Source organism: Salmo salar, chromosome ssa08 (genome assembly GCF_905237065.1).
Source record: "Salmo salar chromosome ssa08, Ssal_v3.1, whole genome shotgun sequence".
Lineage (NCBI taxonomy): Eukaryota > Metazoa > Chordata > Actinopteri > Salmoniformes > Salmonidae > Salmo > Salmo salar.
In genome coordinates this window covers 16,873,071-16,895,725 of record NC_059449.1, presented here as the reverse complement: position 1 = coordinate 16,895,725, position 22,655 = coordinate 16,873,071, and the positions used below count along the sequence as shown (strand labels likewise).

Here is a 22,655-nt window from a genome sequence, read left to right as displayed (position 1 = left end):
TTGAATTGCAATCAAATAACCAGTTGTATACATTGTAGTCCTAATTCATTATTGAAAGTTAGAAAAAGATTGAAATGCATATCTTGCATTTCAAAATGCTATGCAAGATATCTTTGAATGGGTGGGTATTGGAAGGTTGCTTTATCATGTCTATCACCTCTGGTCAGGTGAAACAATTGTATGCTTGCTATTAAATCATCTTTCTACAAAGGAGTGGGCAGGTATGTAAATAAGTGATGTTTTTGGCGACAGTTTCTGCAGCTGACTGTAGGCTAGGCTGTACAGTAATACAGAGAGGGGTTGGACCACTGTATGTTGCGTATGGGAGGAGCGCACGCTCAAAGACAGAGTTCATTCCAGCCATGTAAACATTAGGAGTTTGGACGCTGAAAGAACAAGGCGCACAGCTGGAGAGGATCCCAAGCAAGACAGGTAGGTTGATAAACGATATGCTCTATATGAAATGAATTATAACCAAATGCACGTATGCTAGGCTACTAAATAGCCTAGAGTGAATTGCATTATATTGAATAAATATTACAACCTGTGAAGATAATTATTGTGATCTAGGTTGGTATCGCCAATTTATGTTATGTTGCCAATAGGTCACGTCATTGTAGTTCGGCAACAAAATACGTTTTTCTTTCATTCACTGTGTAGCCTATAGTCATGCACAGTTCCAAATAGCCTAGTTTCCAAATTCAAACATGATCTTTCCCAATATTAAATAAGCAAGCAAAGATGCCTCAGTGGTGAAAGAATACTAGCCTAATATTGTGCACGAAATGATGATGTCATGTGAAGATACTTTATTAGGGCCAAGAGAACAGGTTCGTTATCATTCATTGGCAGCATGACGCGGGACAGGAAATACTGTAGACAAGGCACACTTCTACAGGTGATATGTTATTTTTGAACGTCTAAACTATGCTAACTATACAGTATTTGAATAGAATACGTGTAATGTACAAGCCAATGATGTAGGCTACAGTAGATGTTCAAATGTTTCTTCGTCTAATTACATTACATTAATCCAATACCGGCCCACTTCCAATTGCAGCAGGTCTGGAAATGGCATTCCATTGAGTTACAAGACAGAACAGCTCATGGAACCCTTAAAATTAAAATGACTATTTCCATGGCGGAACCCTCACCTCACCCTGGTGCCCCTTTTAGAACATGGTGGTAAATGAAGGGGGGGGGGGCTGTGTCCTACTAACTAACCAGGGCTGTTCCTGAAAAGTAAATGTTAAATGTGGAGACCTGCTGCTCAGCACACAGACACAACCCGCCCCGGCGCCTGCCCTGTAATCCTGGAGCCCTAACAGTCTCCATACCCTGAAATTATCCACCAGGCACCCACCCATGTGTGGCTAAGCCACCAGGGTGTAACGGAGTGGTTTCAGGCGACCCGAGACCGGAGACCTGCCCATGTTGGTCTTCTAAGGGGAAAGGTTAAAGTTACTGCTATGTGCTGTTGGTGAATTATTTTTCCATGTAAAAGAGTAGGAACATGCACATGTTATTTGGTCCTATGTCTTGATGGAAGACAGGCTTGAACTTGTTTACAATTCTAATCAAATCAAACTTTATTTGTCACATGTGCTGAATACAACAAGTGTAGACCTTACCATGAAATGCTTACTTACAAGCCCTTAACCGACAGTGCAGTTCAAGAAGAGTTAAGAAAATATTTACCAAATAGACTAAAGTAAAAAATAATTATAAAAACTAACACAATAAGAATAACAATAACGAGGCTATATACAGGGGGTACCGGTACTGAGTCAGTGTGCGGGGGTACAGGTTAGTTGAGGTAATTTGTACATGTAGGTGGGGGTGAAGTGACTATGCATAGATAATAAACAGCGAGTAGCAGCAGTGTACAAAAAGGGAGGAGGGATGGTCAATGTAAATAGTCTGGTGGGGATTTTATGAATTGTTCAGCAGTCTTATGGCTTGGGGGTAGAAGCTGTTGAGGAGCCTTTTGGTCCTATACTTGGTACTCTGGTACCGCTTGCCGTGCAGTAACAGAGAAAACAGTCTATAACTTGGGTGACTGGAGTCTCTGACAATTTTATGGGCTTTCCTCTGACACCGCCTAGTTTATAGGTCCTGGACAGTAGGAAGCTTGGCCCCAGTGATGTACTGGGCCGTATGCATTACCCTCTGTAGCGCCTTACCGTCAGTTAACGAGCAATTGCCATACCAGAAGGTGATGCAACCGTTCAGGGTGCTCTCGATGGTGCAGCTGTAGAACCTTTAGAGGATCTGGGGACCCATGCCAAATCTTTTCAGTCTCCTGAGGGCGAAAAGGTTTTGTCATGCCCTCTTCACGACTGTCTTGGTATGTTTGGACAATGATAGTTCGTTGGTGATGTGGACACCAAGGAACTTGAAACTCTCGACCTGCTCCACTACAGCTCCATCGATGTTAATGGGGGCCTGTTCGGCCCGCCTTTTCCTGTAGTCCACGATCAGCTCCTTTGTCTTGCTCACATTGAGGGAGAGGTTGTTGTCCTGGCACCACACTGCCAGTTCTCTGACCTCCTCCCTATAGGCCGTCTCGTCAGTGATCAGGCCTACCACTGTTGTGTCGTCAGCAAACTTAGTGGTGTTGGAGTCATGTTTGGCCATGCAGTCGTGGGTGAACAGGGAGTACAGACGGGGACTAAGTACACACCCCTGAGGGGACTACGGACGTGAGTTCTACGGGGCAGTAATCCTTTAGGCAGGTTACCTTCACTTCCTTGGGCACAGGGGCTGTGATGGTTTGCTTGAAACATGTAGGTATTACAGACTCGGTCAGGGAGAGGTTGAAAATGTTGGTAAAGACACTTGACAGTTGGTCTGCGCATGCTTTGAGTACACATCCTGGTAATCCGTCTGGCCAGGGGCTTTGTGAATGTTGACCTGTTTAAAGGTTTTGTTCACATCGGCTACCGAGAGCGTTATCACGCAGTCATCCAGAACAGCTGGTGCTCTCGTGCATGCTTCTGTGTTGCTTGCCTCGAAGCGAGCATAAAAGGCATTTAGCTCGTCTGGTAGGCTTGCGTCACTGGGCAGCTCGCGCCTGGGTTTCCCTTTGTAGTCGGTAATAGTTTTCAAGCCCTGCCACATCTGACGAGCGTCAGAGCCAGTGTAGTAGGATTCAATCTTAATCCTGAATTGACCCTTTGCTTGTTTGATGGTTCGTCTGAGGGCATAGCGGGATTTCTTATGTACGGTCACTGTGGGAACGACGTTATCAGTGGACGTATGGATGAAGCCGATGACTGAGGTGGGGAACTCCTCAATGCCATTGGATGAATCCCGGAACATATTCCAGTCTGTGCTAGCAAAACAGTCCTGTAGTGTAGCATCCTCGTCGTCTGACCCTTTCCGTATTGAGCGAGTCACTGGTACTTCCTGCTTTAGTTTTTGCTTGTAAGCAGGAATCAGGAGGATAGAATTATGGTAAGATTTGCCAAATGGAGGGCGGGGGAGAGCTTTGTATGCATCTCTATGTGTGGAGTAAAGGTGGTCTAGGATTTATTTTCCTCTGGTTGCACATGTGACATGCTGGTAAAAATTTGGTAAACTGATTTAAATCGTCCGTCCTTCCAATGCCTTTTGCCCCTCTTGTTGAGTGAGAAGGAGAGGTATCGGAGAAAGAGAGCGATCACTGCAATAAGAAGAAGACTCAATGATAGAGCTAAAATCGAAGAAATTTGAAGAAGGCAAAGTAAATGTGGAAATTTGGGGTTTTTCTAAAAAGGTCTTATTAACAGACAACAATATGGCAATATCCCTCTGTTAGGCAGTACCTCATCTTGATTACTGTGCATTATCTATTCACTGACTGAACTTTATTTAAATCAAATGCATTGATTGGACAGTGGGAAAGGACATACACTGAATCCTGACCTATGTGATGGGACTTGCCATCATTCATTCTACTAGTGTGTGCTGTGCCATAAAGCCTTCACAGTGTATGTAAACCACTGTCTAAAAATGCATAATTAACCGCTCTCACATAAACATACATCCATATTTTCAAAGCTGCATTTAGAATCATAGTCCACTTAGGGCTTCCCATAAAATGTCTCCTCAAATATGATGTGATTGCTTTCCAAACATTTCTAAACTAAACTGCAAAGCTCTTGAATAGGGTATGTTTTTTTCTCTGTGGGAGCAGAAGCAGTAGCTGTGTTTGTGTGTGTTTGTGTGTGTGTGTTTAACTATCCTCAAGTGGAGACATTTTGCCAGTCACCACAAGGAAAAAATGCTATTTTAGGGGTGGTTAGGGTTACAATTAAGAAGAATTAAGGTTAGTGTTAGAATTAAGGTTAGTGTTAGGGGTTACGTTGAGGGTTAGGTATAGTTTTAGGGTTAGGGGTTAAGGTTAGGGGTTAAGGAAAATAGGATTTTAGATGGGGACTCTTCACTATCATGAGCTCTGATCACCACAGGGCTGAGTAATTTCTGGTAGTGACTCTGCTTTATTTTTAACCCTCCCTTTGATGGTGAATCTGACAAAATAACTGGACAGCTATCATGTAACATGTCATTACGTGGGGCCCAAAATGGTGGCCGCAGTTTCACGACTCCTCTAGAGAAAAGTACAGCTTTCATGGCAGCTAGGGTGGCTCCTCTAGAAATAGCTAGTATAGCTAACATGGGGAGAGTGGAGTGCCATCCATTACTCAGTCTGTGGGATAGGTTTGGCTGCCAGTTTTCCCATCACCACCCATCCCTGTAGACTCAGAGAGAGAGCTGGGTGCAGCAGTAGTGATGGACTGGTGGAAAAACAGGCTGTGCTGTGCACACAGCTGGGAGGACCAGTGGAAAACTAGCCTGGTGGAGAGGCTATCTGTTGACCTGCAGGTCAGTACACAGTACAGTCATGTGGAGGACACCATTGGAAAGAAATATCTCCAATCTCATCTGAAAAATATTAGTTACAGTAAATACGAATAGAAAGAAATTATAGACTTAATACTTATATCCACACCTTTACTTACTCATAGAAGCCCTGTAGCATATTTTAGCCCTTATGACGCTCTCTGCACTGTCTGTAACCTTGAGAGAGCATTGAGGGACCTGCCATTGATTGATAGCCTTCAGTGAAGCATCAAAACATTGAGTATTGGCCTCAGCGCTACAGAAAGAGAGGAGACAGAGAAGGCTTCTTGATAAGGACATGTTGCCTTTGATGTGCTTACTTGTCTATATAATTTACTGATATAGGATTCCTAATAGAGCTTTGTTCAGAGAGCAACAGTCAGGACCGTAGTTATTGGTTTACACTCATCCTCACAGAAGTTTGTTACATAAGAGAAAGCGAAACCTCTGTGAGTCAGGGAGATGGTGTTCTATCCGAAACGAGCTGATTGTGGTGACCCGTGGAATGTTGTCCCACTCCTCGTCAATGGCTGTGCGAAGTTGTTGGATATTGGCAGGAACTGGAACACGTTGTCGTACACATCAATCCAGAGCATCCCAAACATGCTCAATGGGTGATATGTCTGGTGAGTAGACAGGCCATGGAAGAACAGGGACATTTTCGGCTTCCAGGAATTGTGTACAGATCCTTGCGACATGGGGCCGTACATTATCATGCTGAAACATGAGGTGATGGCAGCGGATGAATGGCACGACAATGGGCCTCAGGATCTCGTCACGGTATCTCTGTGCATTCAAATTGCCATCTATAAAAGCGCAATTGTGTTCGTTGTCCATAGCTTATGCCTGTCCATACCATAAGCTCACCGCCACCATGGGGCACTTCGTTCACAATGTTGACATCAGCAAACCGCTCGCCTATACGACGCCATACACATGGTCTGTGGTTGTGAGGCCGGTTGGACATACTGCCAAATTTTCTAAAATGGCATTGGAGGCGGCGACTTATGGTAGAGAAATGAACATTCAATTATCTGGCAACAGCTCTGGTAGACATTCTTGCAGTCAGCATGCCAATTGCACACTCCCTCAAACCTTGATACTTGTGTTGTGTCACAAAACTGCACATTTTAGAGTGACATTGTATTGTCCCCAGCACAAGGTGCACCTGTGTAATGTTTAATCAGCTTTGTGATATGCCACACCTGTCAGGTGGATGGATTATCTTGGCAAATAAGAAATGCTCACTGAGAACAGGGTTGAAATACAAATTTATGGGAACATTTTTGAGAGAAATAAGCTTTTTGTGCACATGGAACATTTACGGGGATCTTGGGGCGGCAGGTAGCCTAGTGGTTAGAGCATTGGACTAGTAACCGAAAGGTTGCCAGATCGAATCCCTGAGCTGACAAGGTAAAAATCTATCGTTCTGCCCCAGAACAAGGTAGTTAACCCACTGTTCCTAGGCCATCATTGAAAACAAGAATTTGTTCTTAACTGACTTGACTAGTTTAATAAAGGTTTAAAAAAAAAAAATCAGCTCAACACTTCACATGTTGCATCTATATTTTTTTTCAGTATAAGATGCATTTTGTAAGCCGGAGATGCACTCGCACCTTTTAAAAGGCGGCAGAAGCTTTTGAAGTGCAGGAGAATAGAAAAAGGCCATTCCTTAAGTGCCCTCATCATTAACTGAAAAGAGGTAGAGAGCAAGAACAGGCAGAGATTATCCCCATTTAAAGTACATTTTACTGGCATCCTTTTTGGTTCATGTCTCCTGTATTGGAAGAGTGGAATGCAATATCATGCTGTGTTGCGTTCTCTTTCTTTTTACTATACCACTCCGTGTTGCGTCGTGCCTAAGAACAGCCCTTGGCTGTGGAATGTTGCTCATATACCACTCCCCCTTGGGCCTTATTACTTCATTATTTTCTCCGTCAGTGTTGCTGTTGGGGCGATTTTCCCCGGTGAATGAAACCATGTTTTGTACTGTTGGGTCAATCTGCCTAAGGCAAAGTGATGACGCCACCGTACAGTTGTTAAACAGCTCAGTTGGAAAACCAGGATGCGGCCTATTTCAGGTCAGGTGCAAAGTACTCTACTTTGTTATTCATATTCTGTGAGCAGCCCTCTCTTCTGAGGGACCTGTTATTATCAGTTAGGAAATTGTATCTAGGGTGGGTCGATAGGCAGCATGTGGACTGTGTTGGCCTAACCATTTGGTGTTTTATCAGGATCCCCATTAGCCGGTGCAAAAGTAGCAGCTACTCTTCGTGGGGTACACATGAAACATGACATAACACAGAACATTTAATAGACAAGAACAGTTCAAGGACAGAACTACATCAATTTGAAAACCATAAATAAAATAGTGCAGTGCTTCTACCTAGTGGGTAAAATACCTCTAAGAATATGGTCCACCTAAGGAAATATAGCATGCCTCCACAGTATATGAAATAACACTATCTATTCCTTTAACTTAAGAATAAACACAAACACAAGGTAAAGTTAGGAATTATTATTCCTCTATTTCCTGTATCTCCAAACATCCATGCAAGGTGGACGACACAAGCCAAGTGACATGGTGTACAGTGAGCAGCTTCTACACTGTAACTACATGAGGCAGTCTTGCAGAACATATAGTCTATACATGTGAAGCCTGCATATCAATTCAGTTTCAATAAACAACTAAACTTGGAAACGTGTTATAAACCAACCATTATTATCACCCCATTTGAGTCACTAAATCAATCCCAGATATATACACACTAGTTAGTAAGGACCAGGCACCAGGTTTAACACCTCAAACCTCATGGATGCTTTAAATGGGGGTCCCCTTCAACACAAAAGAAACAAGAAAAAAGGCTCAGTCCCAAATAAACTCATGGTCCTGTGTCCAAGAATCTGTGCTTTATTCTGGCGCGCGAATGGAAACCACTAGTCAACAGACCTGTGGCTTGAGGTAAGTCATGGTCCTTTGTTTTGCCTAGTTTGTCCACCTCTGGAAAGTTGACAGTAAACTATCTATTGCTCCCACATCAAATTAACAATTCTTTATTTTTGTAGCTACAGTTGCTCACTTTTTGAGAGTTTAAGTATGTGGTTGCAATAACATTTTCTCTAATAATTAAAGACAACAGAGAAAAATGTACTTTGAATTTCAGAAGGCGACCCCTTGCTCTCTCTCTGTGTGTGTGTGTGTGTGTGTGTGTGTGTGTGTGTGTGTGTGTGTGTGTGTGTGTGTGTGCGCACCTGGAGGAATGTGACGCAGGAGAGGTGTGTCTGTCGACAGGTTTTAGTCAGTCTCATGTTACACACACTCACTTTGCTCTTTGGCCGGGTGAATCTCGCAGGTACACTGGAGCCTCCCTATACTAAGAGTTTCATCTGTATCTGTGATAGAGGATACCAACTCCGTGGTCTCAGTCATCCATCCACCCCGTGGCCTACTACATTTGTAGTAGGCCTTGGAGTCAGAGGTTATACTTAGCTTAGGACTCTTCAATCAAGCCAGATGCCCTCTCTTTGAAAGCTGGATAAGCAATGGATTGGGCTCTCTTTTCTTAGCTCAAAGAAACCTCAAAGTACAGTGCAGTCGGTGTAATGTGTGTGTGTGTGTGTGTGTCAAATTACTAGCCCTATGTGTCTTTTTACCTGGATGGGCAGCTGGTACAATGGGATTGTGTGTTCTTGTGCATCGGGACAAAGCCCCTCTGATTGGTGTCCTCCCTTTATGAGACAGTCCATAGGTTCTAAGGCATTCCACAGACACCCCTCTCTCTCTCTTCTATCGCTCTCCTCCCATGTCTACCTCTCTCTACCTATTCTCTTTCCCTCTCTCTCTATCCATCTGTGTCTACCTCCCTCTGTCTCTCCTTCCCTCTTCTCTCTTTGTTTATCTCCTCCTCTCTACCTATTACCTCTCTACCTCTCCTCTCGCTCTTTTTTTCACCTCTTCCTCTATAATTCTTCGCGCTATCTCTCTCGCTCTACCTGCTCTCTCTCTCTGCTCTCTCAAGTCTCAGATCTAGCCTACAGTACAGTGACAGCCTGTCCGGCAAGCACACTTCATAAAGCAACTGCATACAGATGTACTAGATGCATCTCCCAACCAATCTCCATTTCCTGAATCTCCAAACATCCATGCAAGGTGGACGACACAAGCCAAGTGACATGGTGTACAGTGAGCAGCTTCTACACTGTAACTACTTGAGGCAGTCTTGCAGAACATATAGTCTATACACGTGAAGCCTGCATTTGGACCGCTCCTGGCTGGAATAGCTATAGTCAGACAAGAGGAGAGAAGAAGAGAGGAGGCTGGGATATAAGCTCAGGCAGGGGAGGACAGAAAGAGAACTACATTGCCGTGGCGGAGCTACAAATGGTTTGATAAGCGTTCCAGATCCTCCTTGACAGAAAGAACACGCTTGCAGTTCAAATAAAAGCACCAGGCCTGGGTTCAAATACTATTTGAAATATTTCAAATACTTTTGAGTGTTTGCTCTAGTCTGCCTGGAATGCCAGGTGGGTGGGGTTTGCAGTTTTTGGACTATTCTATTGGTCCATTAAGCCATGCAAGCTCAATTAACCACAAATAAAGCAATAGTGTTTCAAATAGTATTTGAACTCAGGTCTGAGAAGTAGGCTGTCTGGTGCAATTGTCAGAGTCCCCAAAATAAGAGCCTTCAAAGAGTAAATGAGCCAGTGCTTGTGGGAAATATCCAACTACAAAAGGTTAAAATAAACACTCACGTCAACACCCTAGAGTAGCCTGCAGTTGTAAACACCACAAAGAGCATGTTGATAAAAGGAACATTTAAGCTGATACAGCCAGGAGCGACTAGTACAGTAAACTCCATCTCCTTAATTTGCTAATCCTAAATATAAAGAGTAGTGGAATTAAAGTAAACATCTTGAAGTTTCCAGCACCTCCTTGCTTCTCATCATCCTAATCCTAAATCATCATTATGGAGCCATGGCTTTTCATGTACAAATGTTCTATTGCATTAAAGCAAGCCAGCAGCCTTGCTTAGGCTACATTATGAAAACCTTTGGGGAAGTGATTCCTATTTTGGTTCTGGCATCATCCCTGGACTACCTATTTTGAGAAATGACAATTTTTATTTATTTTTTTGCCTGGAAGGTTGGCAGGTTTTTGGGGGAAAAAATGTGGTATTTAAACCCAAACTATTTAAATCACAGGACAGGAGCTGATAGTTGAAGAGTTAGTAATGAAAGGGACATACAGATATATGATTTGCTAGTTTGATACAGCAGGAAGATAATCCTGCAGCAACAGGAAATTTGAATTATTATGTGGATTATATTTAATGGAAATGTTTGTAGGTTTTGATACATTTTTCAATAGGGAGAATCAAGTCTGAAATTTCAAATTGGAAATGACAAATTTCAGAAGCCATTTTAAACCTCAAATACACTACACATTTTAAATGTCCTGCATTGCAGGAAAGTTCTCCTGCAACAGAGTGATCAGATTAAGATCCTACATCTGTAGCCTGCTAGCATTTCGCAATGATGACTTCCTTGACATCTGGTATTATTAATTAGTATCTCAGTTTACAACTGTCCTTTTGCTAATGTAATGGTGGTGGATATTAGTGTACTGTACGGCTGCTTGTTGTTAACTAAAGAATGAGAAGAGGTTGTCATGAGTTTCCAACAGACATGTCTGTCTCCAGCCAAATTGAAGACAATGAGGGAACATTAGCCAGTGATTACCCTCAGATAGGCATTCCATCCTTCCATTATGGCTCAAGTCTCTCCAGTGTCTCCTTTCTGTTTTCTCCTGCAGGAAACAAGCACACAGTAAACACCTTTTGAACCAAAATGAAACTGAAATCCTAACCTCTTGTTCTTCTTCAGGGGGAAAGACATCTTTGCCTCAGTCAAACCAAATACAGTAGGCCCAACAACAAGGACTAATTCCTATTTATCCAGGACCCTCAGAGGCACTAGCTGACTTTGGGTGAAACAGAGAGTTCTTCATTGGTGTGTGGACAGTAGACAGTGTCGGACCATGGCGCTCGTGGACCCGACTGCATCCCATCTGGACCCGGGCATGGATGGTGAGAGCGGGGTCCTCGCCAGTGTCTTTGGGGTCCTCCCCAACGCCAACTGCCCCAAACACGGGCAAAACACTCCGGAGGACACGAAACGATGCCTACGCAAGGTCATCGGGCACCACAGGGACTACGTCAAGATCTCGCTGCCCGACGCCAAGGGCAACCGGCTGCCCACAGAGTGGTGGAAGACAGCCATCGCGTTCTTCTACGCCATATTCAACCTGGTACTGACCACCGTGGTCATCACGGTCGTCCACGAGAGGGTCCCGGAGAAGGAGAACAGCCCGCCACTGCCCGATAAGTTCTTTGACTACATCGACCGGGTGAAGTGGGCGTTCACGGTCACCGAGATCAACGGCATGCTCCTGGTGGGAATCTGGGTTATACAGTGGCTTTTCCTCAGATACAAGTAAGAGAACGGTTATCTTGGGACATCGGGATAGCCTTTGACACAGATATATGTGAAATTCTAACCAGACTATACAACATTCAGGTTTAACAGTATAAGACAGTGATTGTAGGCTATATGAAGTGCTACGGTATGCTGAACATGGCATTTTCATTATTATTATGTCACAGGAGGTTGGTGGCATCTTAATTGGGGAGGACAGGCTCGTGGTAATGGCTGGAGCGGAATAGGTGGACTGGTATCAAATACATCGAACACATGGTTGGATGCCATTCCATTGGCTCCGTTCCAGCCATAATTATGAGCCGTCCTCCCCTCGGCAGCCTCCACTGTTCTATGTCCAAGAGAAATGTTCCGCAGCCCTTTTAACAGTGGCCTGTTTGATGACATCATGTATTTTCCCTTTGTGTGTTTGTTTCCAGGTCGATTGCAGGTCGGAGGTTCTTCTTCCTGATTGGCACCCTCTACCTGTACCGCTGCGTCACCATGTACATCACAACCCTTCCTGTACCCGGCAATCACTTCACCTGTGCCCCCAAGGTGGTGTGTGTGTGTGTGTGTGTGTGTGTGTGTGTCTCAGCTATGGCATGTGAACCAAGTCATGCCGTGATCTCATCCTGGCTCCCTCCAGAACTCATATCGATCTGCCTGCCATGCTCAATAGCTGCTCATAAAAAATCCATTTTGGATTCGAACCCTGGAGACACAAACGTTATCGCATCCGGTCTTGAGTTCGATCGGAAATATATGCCCCAGGGAATCGAGGTTTTCTGGGTATTGTGGTACAGTGATCTGATGGGAGAAAGATGACGACACTGGCGAGGTTAAATGCAATTTCATTGGATAGGTACAATTCTATCCATTTAACACAGGCTCATATTAACACTTCCAAACATTTACAGTTGAAGTCGGAAGTTTACATACACCTTAGCCAAATACATTTAAACTCAGTTTCACAATTCCTGACATTTAATCCTGGTAAGAATTCCCTGTTTTAGGTCAGTTAGGATCACCACTTTATTTTAAGAATGTGAAATGTCAGAATAATAGTAGAGAGAATGATTTATTTCAGCTTTTATTCCTTTCATCACATTCCCAGTGGGTCAGAAGTTTACATACACTCAATTAGTATTTGATAGCATTGCCTTTAAATTGTTTAACTTGGGTCAAACATTTCGGGTATCCTTCCACAAGCTTCCCACAATAAGTTGGGTGAATTTTGACCCATTCCTCCTGACAGAGCTGGTGTAACTGAGTCAGGTTTGTAGGCCTCCTTGCTCGCACATGCTTTTTCAGTTCTGCCCACACATTTTCTGTAGGATTGAGATCAGGGCTTTGTGATGGCCACTGCAGTACCTTGACTTTGTTGTCCTTAAGCCATTTTGCCACAACTTTGGAAGTATGCTTGGGGTCATTGTCCATTTGGAAGACCCATTTGCAACCAAGATTTAACTTCCTGACTGACGTCTTGAGATGTTGCTTCAATATATCCACATAATTGTCCCTCCTCATGATGCCATCTATTTTGTGAAGTGCACCAGTCCCTCCTGCAGCAAAGCACCCCCACAACATGATGCTGCCACCCCCGTGCTTCAACATTGGGATGGTGTTCTTCGGCTTGCAAGCCTCCCCCTTTTCCCTCCAAACATAACGATGGTCATTATGGCCAAACAGTTATATTTTTGTTTCATCAGACCAGAGGACATTTCTCCATAAAGTACGATCTTTGTCCCCATGTGCAGTTGCAAATCGTAGTCTGGCTTTTTTATGGCGGTTTTGGAGCAGTGGCTTCTTCCTTGCTGAGCGGCCTTTCAGGTTATGTCGATATAGATACTTTTGTACTGGTTTCCTCCAGCATCTTCACACGGTCATTTGCTGTTGTTCTGGGATTGATTTGCACTTTTTGCACCAAAGTACGTTCATCTTTAGGAGACAGAACGCGTCTCCTTCCTGAGCGGTATGACGGCTGCGTGATCCCATGGTGTTTATACTTGCGTACTATTGTTTGTACAGATGAACGTGGTACCTTCAGGCATTTGGAAATTTCTCCCAAGGATGAACCAGACTTGTGGAGGTCGACAATTTTTTTTCTGAGGTCTTGGCTGATTTCTTTCCCATGATGTCAAGCAAAGAGGCACGGAGTTCTTGAAATACATCCACAGGTATGCCTATCAGAAGCTTCTAAAGCCATGACATACTTTTCTGGAATTTTCCAAGCTGTTTAAAGGCACAGTCAACTTAGTGTATGTAAACTTCTGACCCACTGGAATTGTGATACAGTGAAATAATCTGTTGGAAAAATGACTTGTGACATGCACAAAGTAGATGTCCTAACCGACTTGCCAAAACTATAGTTTGTTAACAAGAAATTTGTGGAGTGGTTGAAAAACTAGTTTTAATGACTCAAACCTAAGTGTATGTAAACTTCTGACTTCAACTGTACGTAATTTAGCAGATGCACTTGTCCAGAGCGATTTACAGTAGCGAGTCCATACTTTTTAATATTTTGTTTGTAGTGGTCTCCCGTGGGAATCAAACCCACAACCCTGGCATTGCAAGTGCCATGCTCTACCAACTGAGCCACACGGGAACATTGTTTGTGTTACTGTGATGTTTCAATGATGTTTTGTACAATGTTCTTTACTCCTGTAACTGAAGCTGCTTGTATTGTCTGTCAAGCTAATCTCTCTCTCCTACCTCTTTCTCTCTCAACCCCCCCCTCTCTTTCTCTCTCTCTCTCCCTCCATCTCTCTCTCTCAGCTGTATGGAGACTCTCACGCTAAGATGCAGCGTGTGCTGACGTTGATCTCCGGCGGCGGTCTGTCCATCACCGGCTCCCACCTCATGTGTGGTGACTTCCTCTACAGCGGACACACCGTCATGCTCACCCTCACCTACCTGTTTATTAAAGAGTGTTAGTACTGGATAAAATATCACACACACACACACACACACACACATCTAAATACTGTTAATTATTGATAACTAACAAGTATATCATATTCTCATCTAGGTTAGATTATCTGTTAGGTCAAACAAGGTCCCATAGGTAGTAATGTTACCGGGCAGATATACATTTTGTTGATGGAGGGACATTTTCCAGGTGTGGTCTGATCCTGATCCGGGTGCACATTTTGCTCTAGAACTACACAGCTGACTCAATAACCAACTCATCATCAAGCTTAGATCATTTGAATCAGCTGTGTAGTGCTAGGGCAAAAACCAAAACGTGCCCCCAGGCGGGGCCCAGGACCGAGTTTGGGAAACCCTGCACTATGACACGTGTCAAACTCGTTCTACGGGGCTGTCTGTGGGTTTTCATTTCTCTCTTGTCACTAAATAGTAAGGAACTCCCACCTCACCTGGTTGTCTAAGTCTTAATTGGAAGAAGGCCCTCCATGGAATGAGTTTGACAGCCCTGATCTATTACCTTCCCTCCTGTGTTGGACTTGTTCAAGAGGATGCAATGTCTGACCTTACTGACGACATACACAACCCCCTGTGCCCCCCCCCACACACACTCCAGACTCGTGTTTATATGGCCATCCACTTAGACATTGACCAGGTAAATGAAATAAAGGAACCTCCTGTGTGTGTTTTGTCTCGTCCAGACTCCCCGCGGACGTTCTGGTGGTACCACCTGATGTGCTGGCTGCTGGCTGCTGTGGGAGTGGTGTGTATTCTGGTGGCCCATGAACACTACAGTGTGGATGTGGTGGTGGCCTACTTCATCACCTCACGACTCTTCTGGTGGTACCACACCATGGCCAACGTCCAGGTGACATGCTGATACTGTAGAATCTAGAATGATGCTGATACTAGATATAGTAAAGGGGTGGCAGGTAGCCTAGGGGTTAAGAGGGGTAGGCCAGTAACTGAAAGGTTGCTGGTTGGAATACCCAACGTGAAAATCTGTCTGTGTCCTTAAACAAGCCATTTAACCCTAATTTGCTCCAGTGGCGCCGTACTACTTTGGCTGACCCTGCAAAACAACACATTTCACTGCACCTATCTGGTGTATGTGACAGTGAAACATCTTAAAAATAAATGACACATTCTCTTCTGGTCATCCAGGTGAGATATTGATCAGTGGAGGTTGCTGAGGGGAGGACGGCTCATAATAATGGCTGGAACGGAACAAATGGAATCCCCTATTCTAGATCACCCATCCACCTATTCCGCTAAAGCCATTACCACGAGCCCTTCCTCCCCAATTAAGGTGCCACCAACCTCCAGTGATCTAGATAGAGTAATCGTTTCTCTTCTGGTGGTACCACACCATGGCCAATGTCCAGGTGACATGATACTGTCCTGTAGTATAAGCAGATAGATAATACAGCAGATGGACAGAGATTATTTTGTAATTTATTTTATTTCACCTTTATTTAACCAGGTAGGCTAGTTGAGAACAAGTTCTCATTTGCAACTGCGACCTGGCCAAGATAAAGCGTAGCAATTCGACACATACAACAACACAGAGTTACACATGGAATAAACAAAACATAGTCAATAATACAGTAGAACAAAAGAAAACAAAAAGTCTATATACAGTGAGTGCAAATGATGTAAGTTAAGGCAATAAATAGGCCATGGTGGCGAAGTAATTACAATATAGCAATTAAACACTGGAATGGTAGCTGTGCAGAAGATGAATGTGCAAGTAGAGATACTGGGGTGCAAAGGAGCAAGATAAATACAGTATGGGGATGAGGTAGGTAGATAGATGGGCTGTTTACAGATGGGCTATGTACAGGTGCAGTGATCTGTGAGCTGCTCTGACAGCTGGTACTTAAAACTAGTGAGGGAGATATGAGTCTCCAGCTTCAGAGATTTTTGCAGTTCGTTCCAGTCATTGGCAGCAGAGAACTGGAAGGAAAGGCGGCCAAATTAGGAATTGGCTTTGGGGGTGACCAGTCAGATATACCTGCTGGAGCGCATGCTACGAGTGGGTGCTGCTATGGTGACCAGTGAGCTGAGATAAGGCGGGGCTTTACATAGCAGAGACTTGTAGATAACCTGTAGCCAGTGGGTTTGGCGACGAGTATGAAGCGAGGGCCAACCAACAAGAGCGTACAGGTCGCAATGGTGGGTAGTGTATGGGGCTTTGGTGACAAAACGGATGGCACTGTGATAGACTGCATCCAGTTTGTTGAGTAGAGTGTTGGAGGTTATTTTATAGATGACATCACCGAAGTCGAGGATCGGTAGGATGGTCAGTTTTACGAGGGTATGTTTGGCAGCATGAGTGAAGGATGCTTTGTTGCGATATAGGAAGCCAATTCTAGATTTAATTTTGGATTGGAGATGCTTAATGTGAGTCTGGAAGGAGAGTTTACAGTCTAACCAGACACCCAGATATTTGTAGTTGTCCACGTATTCTAAGTCAGAGCCGTCCAGAGTAGTGATGCTGGACGGGCGAGCAGGTGCGGGCAGAGATCGATTGAATAGCATGCATTTAGTTTTACCTGCGTTTAAGAGGAGTTGGAGGCCACGGAAGGAGAGTTGTATGGCATTGAAGCTCGTCTGGAGGTTAGTTAACACAGTGTCCAAAGAGGGGCCAGAAGTATACAGAATGGTGTCGTCTGCATAGAGGTGGATCAGAGAATCACCAGGAGCAAGAGCAACATCATTGATGTATACAGAGAAGAGAGTCGGCACGAGAATTGAACCCTGTGGCACACCCATAGAGACTGCCAGAGGTCCGGACAACAGGCGATCCGATTTGCCACACTGAACTCTATCAGGGAAGTAGTTGGTAAACCAGGCGAGGCAATCATTTGAGAAACCAAGGCTGTCGAGTCTGCCAATAAGAATGTGGTGATTGACAGAGTCGAAAGCCTTGGCCAGGTCGATGAATACGGCTGCACAGTAATGTCTCTTATCGATGGCGGTTATGATGTCGTTTAGGACCTTGAGCATGGCTGAGTTGCACCCATGACCAGCTCTGAAACCAGATTGCATAGCGGAGAAGGTACGGTGGGATTTGAAATGGTCGGTAATCTGTTTGTTAACTTGGCTTTATAGGTCTGTAGCAGTTTGGGTCTAGAGTGTCACCCTCTTTGAAGAGGGGAATGACCGCGGCAGCTTTCCAATCTTTGGGAATCTCAGACGATACGAAAGAGTGGTTGAACAGGCTAGTAATAGGGGTTGCAACAATTTCGGGAGATCATTTTAGAAAGAGAGGGTCCAGATTGTCTAGCCCGGCTGATTTGTATGGGTCCAGATTTTGCAGCTCTTTAAGAACATCAGCTATCTGGATTTGGGTGAAGGAGAAATGGTGGGGGCTTTGGCGGGTTGCTCTGGAGGGTGCCGGGCAGTTGACCGGGGTAGGGGTAGCCAGGTGGAAAGCATGGCCAGCCGTAGAGAAATGCTTATTGAAATTCTCAATTATAGTGGATTTATCGGTGGTAACAGTGTTTCCTAGCCTCAGAGCAGTGGGCAGCTGGGAGGAGGTGCTCTTATTCTCCATGGACTTTACAGTGTCCCAGAACTTTTTTGAGTTAGTACTACAGGATGCAAATTTCTGTTTGAAAAAGCTAGCCTTAGCTTTTCTAACTGCCTGTGTATATTTGTTCCTAACTTCCCTGAAAAGTTGCATATCACGGGGGCTATTCAATGCTAATGCAGAACGCCACAGGATGTTTTTGTGCTGGTCAAGGGCAGACAGGTCTGGAGTGAACCAAGGACTATATCTATTCCTAGTTCTAAATCTTTTGAGTGGGGCATGCTTATTTAAGATGGTGAGGAAGGCACTTTTAAAGAATAGCCAGGCATCATCTACTGACGGGATGAGGTCAATGTCATTCCAGGATACCCCGGCCAGGTCGATTAGAAAGGCCAGCTCGCAGAAGTGTTTTAGGGAGCGTTTGACAGTGATGAGGGGTGGTAGTTTGGTCGCAGACCCATTACGGATGCAGGCAATGAGGCAGTGATCGCTGAGATCTTGATTGAAAACAGCAGAGGTGTATTTGGAGGGTGAGTTAGTTAGGATGACATCTATGAGGGTGCCCGTGTTTACGGATTTGGGGTTGTACCTGGTAGGTTCATTGATAATTTGTGTGAGATTGAGGGCATCAAGCTTAGATTGTAGGATGGCAGGGGTGTTAAGCATGTCCCAGTTTAGGTCACCTAGTAGCACGAGCTCAGAAGATAGATGGGGGGCAATCAATTCACATATGGTATCGAGGGCACAGCTGGGGGCAGAGGGAGGTCTATAGCAAGCGGCAACAGTGAGAGACTTGTTTCTGGAAAGGTGAATTTTTAGAAGTAGAAGCTCGAATTGTTTGGGTACAGACTTGGATGGTAATACAGAACTCTGCAGGCTATCTTTGCAGTAGATTGCAACACCGCCCCCTTTGGCAGTTCTATCTTGCCGGAAAATGTTATAGTTAGCGATGGAGATTTCAGGGTTTTTGGTGGTTTTCCTAAGCCAGGATTCAGACACGGCTAAGACATCCGGGTTGGCAGTGTACTAAAGCAGTGAGTAAAACAAACTTAGGGAGTAGGCTTCTAATGTTAACATGCATGGAACCAAGGCTTTTACGGTTACAGAAGTCAACAAATGATAGCACCTGGGGAGTGGGAGTGGAGCTAGGCACTGCAGGACCTGGATTAACCTCCACATCACCAGAGGAACAGAGGAGAAGTAGGATAAGGGTACGGCTAAAGGATATATGAACTGGCTGTCTAGCACGTTTGGAACAGAGTGCAAAATGAGCAGGTTTCTGGGCACGATAGCATAGATTCAAGGCATAGTGTACAGACAGGTAAGGTAGGATGTGAGTACATTGGAGGTAAACCTAGGCATTGAGTAATGATGAGAGAGATATAGTCTCTAGAGACGTTTAAACCAGGTGATGTCATCGCATAGGAAGTAGGAAGTGGAACAACATGGTTGGTTAAGGTATATTGAGCAGGGCTAGAGGCTCTACAGTGAAATAAGACAGTAATCACTAACCAGGACAGTAATGGACGAGGCATATTGATATTAGAGAGAGGCATGCATAGCCAAGTGAACATATGGGTCCAGTGATTGGTTGGGCTGATGATAAAGTAGATTATTGATGATACTGCAGATGGACTGATACTATCCAGCAGAAACTGCTTACCAGTCTTCAGAACCTTCAAACTCAACTCTGGACCTGGAAGCCAGCTCCACTAGCATTTTTTCATTGTTCCCCAAAAACCAGGGGCTGATTTAGACCTGGGACACCAGGTGTGTGCAATTAATTATCAGGTGGAACAGAAAACCAGCAGGCTCTGGATCTCGTCGGGTCAGAGTTGAATACTGCTGCTTTAGAATCTTCTTTATAAGATGAATTAATTACACCCACCAGTGAGAATGAGACAAAGTACAAAAAGTGTCCCTTTTGACAAGCAGCTTGTTCAATCTCTACTGCTTTCTCTGCAGACCTCTTGGTGGATGTGCAAGAAAATACTGACAACACAGCAGTTTAAAAGGCCCAGTGCAGTCAAAAACTTGATTTACCTGTGTTTTAAATATATTGTGACACGGAGGTTGGAATAATATGTTAAATTGTGAGAATTATGATAATGCCATTGTAATGTAAGAGCTGTTTGAAAAGCAGGCTGGAATTTCAGGCAATTTTAGTGGGATGTAGTTTTGGCCTGCCTGATGAAATCACCAGTTGGTAAATTAGTTAATAGACCAATAAGAAATAGCTCCAAACCAGAAGTCCCCACAAGAATAGTAAACAAGCAATAATTTGACCAACTGGGGACATGTTGTTAGGGGGTTTAGGGTTAAGGTTCGAATTACGTTAAGGGTTTGGGTTAGGAGCTAGGGTTAGTTTTAGGGTTATGAGCTAGGTTTCGGGTAAGGGTTAGGGAAAATAGGATTTTGAATGGGATGAATTGTGTCCCCCCACAAGGTTAGCTGTGTGTGTGTGTGTGTGTGTGTGTGTGTGCAATGTCAGAAGCACTCACACACGCTTCTGAACCACCTACCACAGTGTTTACACGACTGAGTACACCCTCATCCTCATCCATTAGGCCTGGCTAGGATCATGATGATAGATGGCTGTACCCACCCTGTGAGGTTCACCTCAAGAGAAGACCGCTTTCTGCATGTTTACATAATGATTAACCTAATGTTAACGTAAGGACCTTTATGTTTCAGGGAAATGTTGTGTAAACCTCCCATAGTTCTGTGAATTGCAAGTGTGAACATTTGTTTGATAGCAGTGTCATCACAATGAGTAGGTTATAGAAGTGGTATAATGTGTTGGCATGGTGTTACTCCCTCTGCTGGACAAAACTAAGACTGACATCATAATAGGGCCTGACACTTACTATTACAGCTCCTTCCCTTGTGGTTGTGTCAATTGCGTGACTGTCAACAATTTCATTGATTATTAAATTGCACAAAATGAGATGTTGTACATATCCATATTACTAGTATTGATAGATGTTTATGCCAAAGTTTACAATTGTTTTTGGCTGGGTAGTAGCCTAGCAGTTAAGAGGTTGGGCCAGTAACTGAAAGGTTGCTGGTTCCATTCCCCTAGCTGACTGGGTGAAATCTGTTGATATGCCCTTGAGCAAGGCACTTAACCTTAATTGCTCATGTAAGTGGCTCTTAATAAGAGCATCTGCTAAAAGACAAAAAAAATTAAAAAGAGGACTATTTATTCTTCAGTAAGGCTCTTCCTTGTCTTTGTTTGCTGTGCTAATGCTCCCGAGTGGTGCAGCGGTCTAAGGCACTGCATTTCAGTGCAAGAGATGTCACTACAGTCCCTGGTTCGATTCCAGGCTGTATCACATGATTTGGAGTCCCATAGGGCAGCGCACAATTGGCCCAACGTCATCCGGGATAGGCCGCCATTGTAAATAAGAATTTGTTCTTAACTGACCATCACAGTCAACCTCTGCACCTCCATGATGGTGGCCTCCGTGAACGGCAGGCTGCCTTTATCAGTGAGAGACGGGACCCTGTCTGGGCCCACCACCGCATCCATCTCCGCCTGCACCCTCTCTGTGGCGTAAACGGGTACAAATGACATGGAAAACATTATTACAGAGCAACGAGCATTGGGAAATAGGACACTGGATATGTTACACATAGCATTATGATTGGGTACTGTACTACATCATGCTACAACAAGGAGTTCTCTTTAGGTTACATTGAACTGGTCCTCCACACCCCTCTTCCTGCATTTCAGGAAGCCTGTTTGAAGATGTAGTACCTTGGATATCTGGATACACGACCATGTAGAGGATCATCCACAGCACTGTGTTGGTATCAGTACCAGCGATGAAGAGGTCTCCTATGATGTAATGCTCACGTTTAAGTTGTCTGTTGTTTTTGTTGACAGGCCCTGCGGTGCTCTCCCAACAACTACCTCACCAACACCTGGTGGAACCCCGTGTTCAACTTCTTTGAGAGGAACGTGCAGACCCAGGTGCCCTGCTCCTTCTGCTGGCCAATCACCTGGCCCCCTGCCTGCCTTAAGAACTCCTGTAAGAAGTACAGCGCAGTGCAGAGCCTGCGAGAGGAGTAGGGACTCCACCCCAGTTCAGGGTCGTGTTCGCCAGGCATTCACCGCCAGTGTTGCTTTGAACACCCCAACCTATTTTGTATTCATGCAGTATTTATGCTCTATTATGTGATTTAAAGTATTATGTGAAGGATATTTCAAGTTTGTGAGGAAATGGTCATATAGGGAAAGTATGTGAGAAGAATAACATAATCCACATTGGGTCCTTGTGCACTTCACCACTACAATGTATCTTATTTATGAGGTCAAGTTGCTCAGTTTATTTGAAAATGTTCTTTATTCTTGTGAATGTTACTGTAACAAACTCAACTGAAGTCAACATGTTGGGGTGTCATGCAGCACTTTGCCACTGGCTTGCAGCTTTACTCAAAACTTCAACATAAAAATGGAATTGTATAGAGCTATACATTATTACGTTTACATCAATTTGATTTCATAAATATGAAGTACTTAAATATATAATTTCCAAAATGTGCCTTTACATACAAATGCATGTAATTTTAAATTGCAAACTTTAAGATGTTTGTTTTTCAATGTTTTATATCAATTGTGTATTCATTTAATTTGCATTCAATGTGCATTTAGTTTTTAGTCTCATATGATGGTGTGTCCTAATGTACCATCATTTATACCTTCATAATAAAAAAAGAACACGTTGACTTCAGTTTTGTCCAATCAAAGTGCCGATATTAGAAGTATGACGCTCGCACAGGTCAACCCCTTTGCCTTCGTCATCTATCAACGCACCAATCACACCACCCG

The 22,655-nt window shown here is 44.1% G+C and overlaps 1 protein-coding gene across 1 annotated transcript; it reads left to right on the top strand.

Moving 5' to 3' along the window:
- Window positions 1–277: 277 nt before the first annotated feature.
- Window positions 278–22,557, top strand: sgms2a (sphingomyelin synthase 2a). Its single transcript, XM_014209638.2, has 6 exons — window positions 278–432; window positions 10,768–11,376; window positions 11,799–11,916; window positions 14,137–14,290; window positions 14,988–15,154; window positions 21,711–22,557. Exons 2-6 carry the CDS (start codon window positions 10,922–10,924, stop codon window positions 21,894–21,896), a joined length of 1,080 nt encoding a protein of 359 aa, XP_014065113.1. The 5' UTR covers window positions 278–432; window positions 10,768–10,921; the 3' UTR covers window positions 21,897–22,557.
- Window positions 22,558–22,655: the final 98 nt, after the last annotated feature.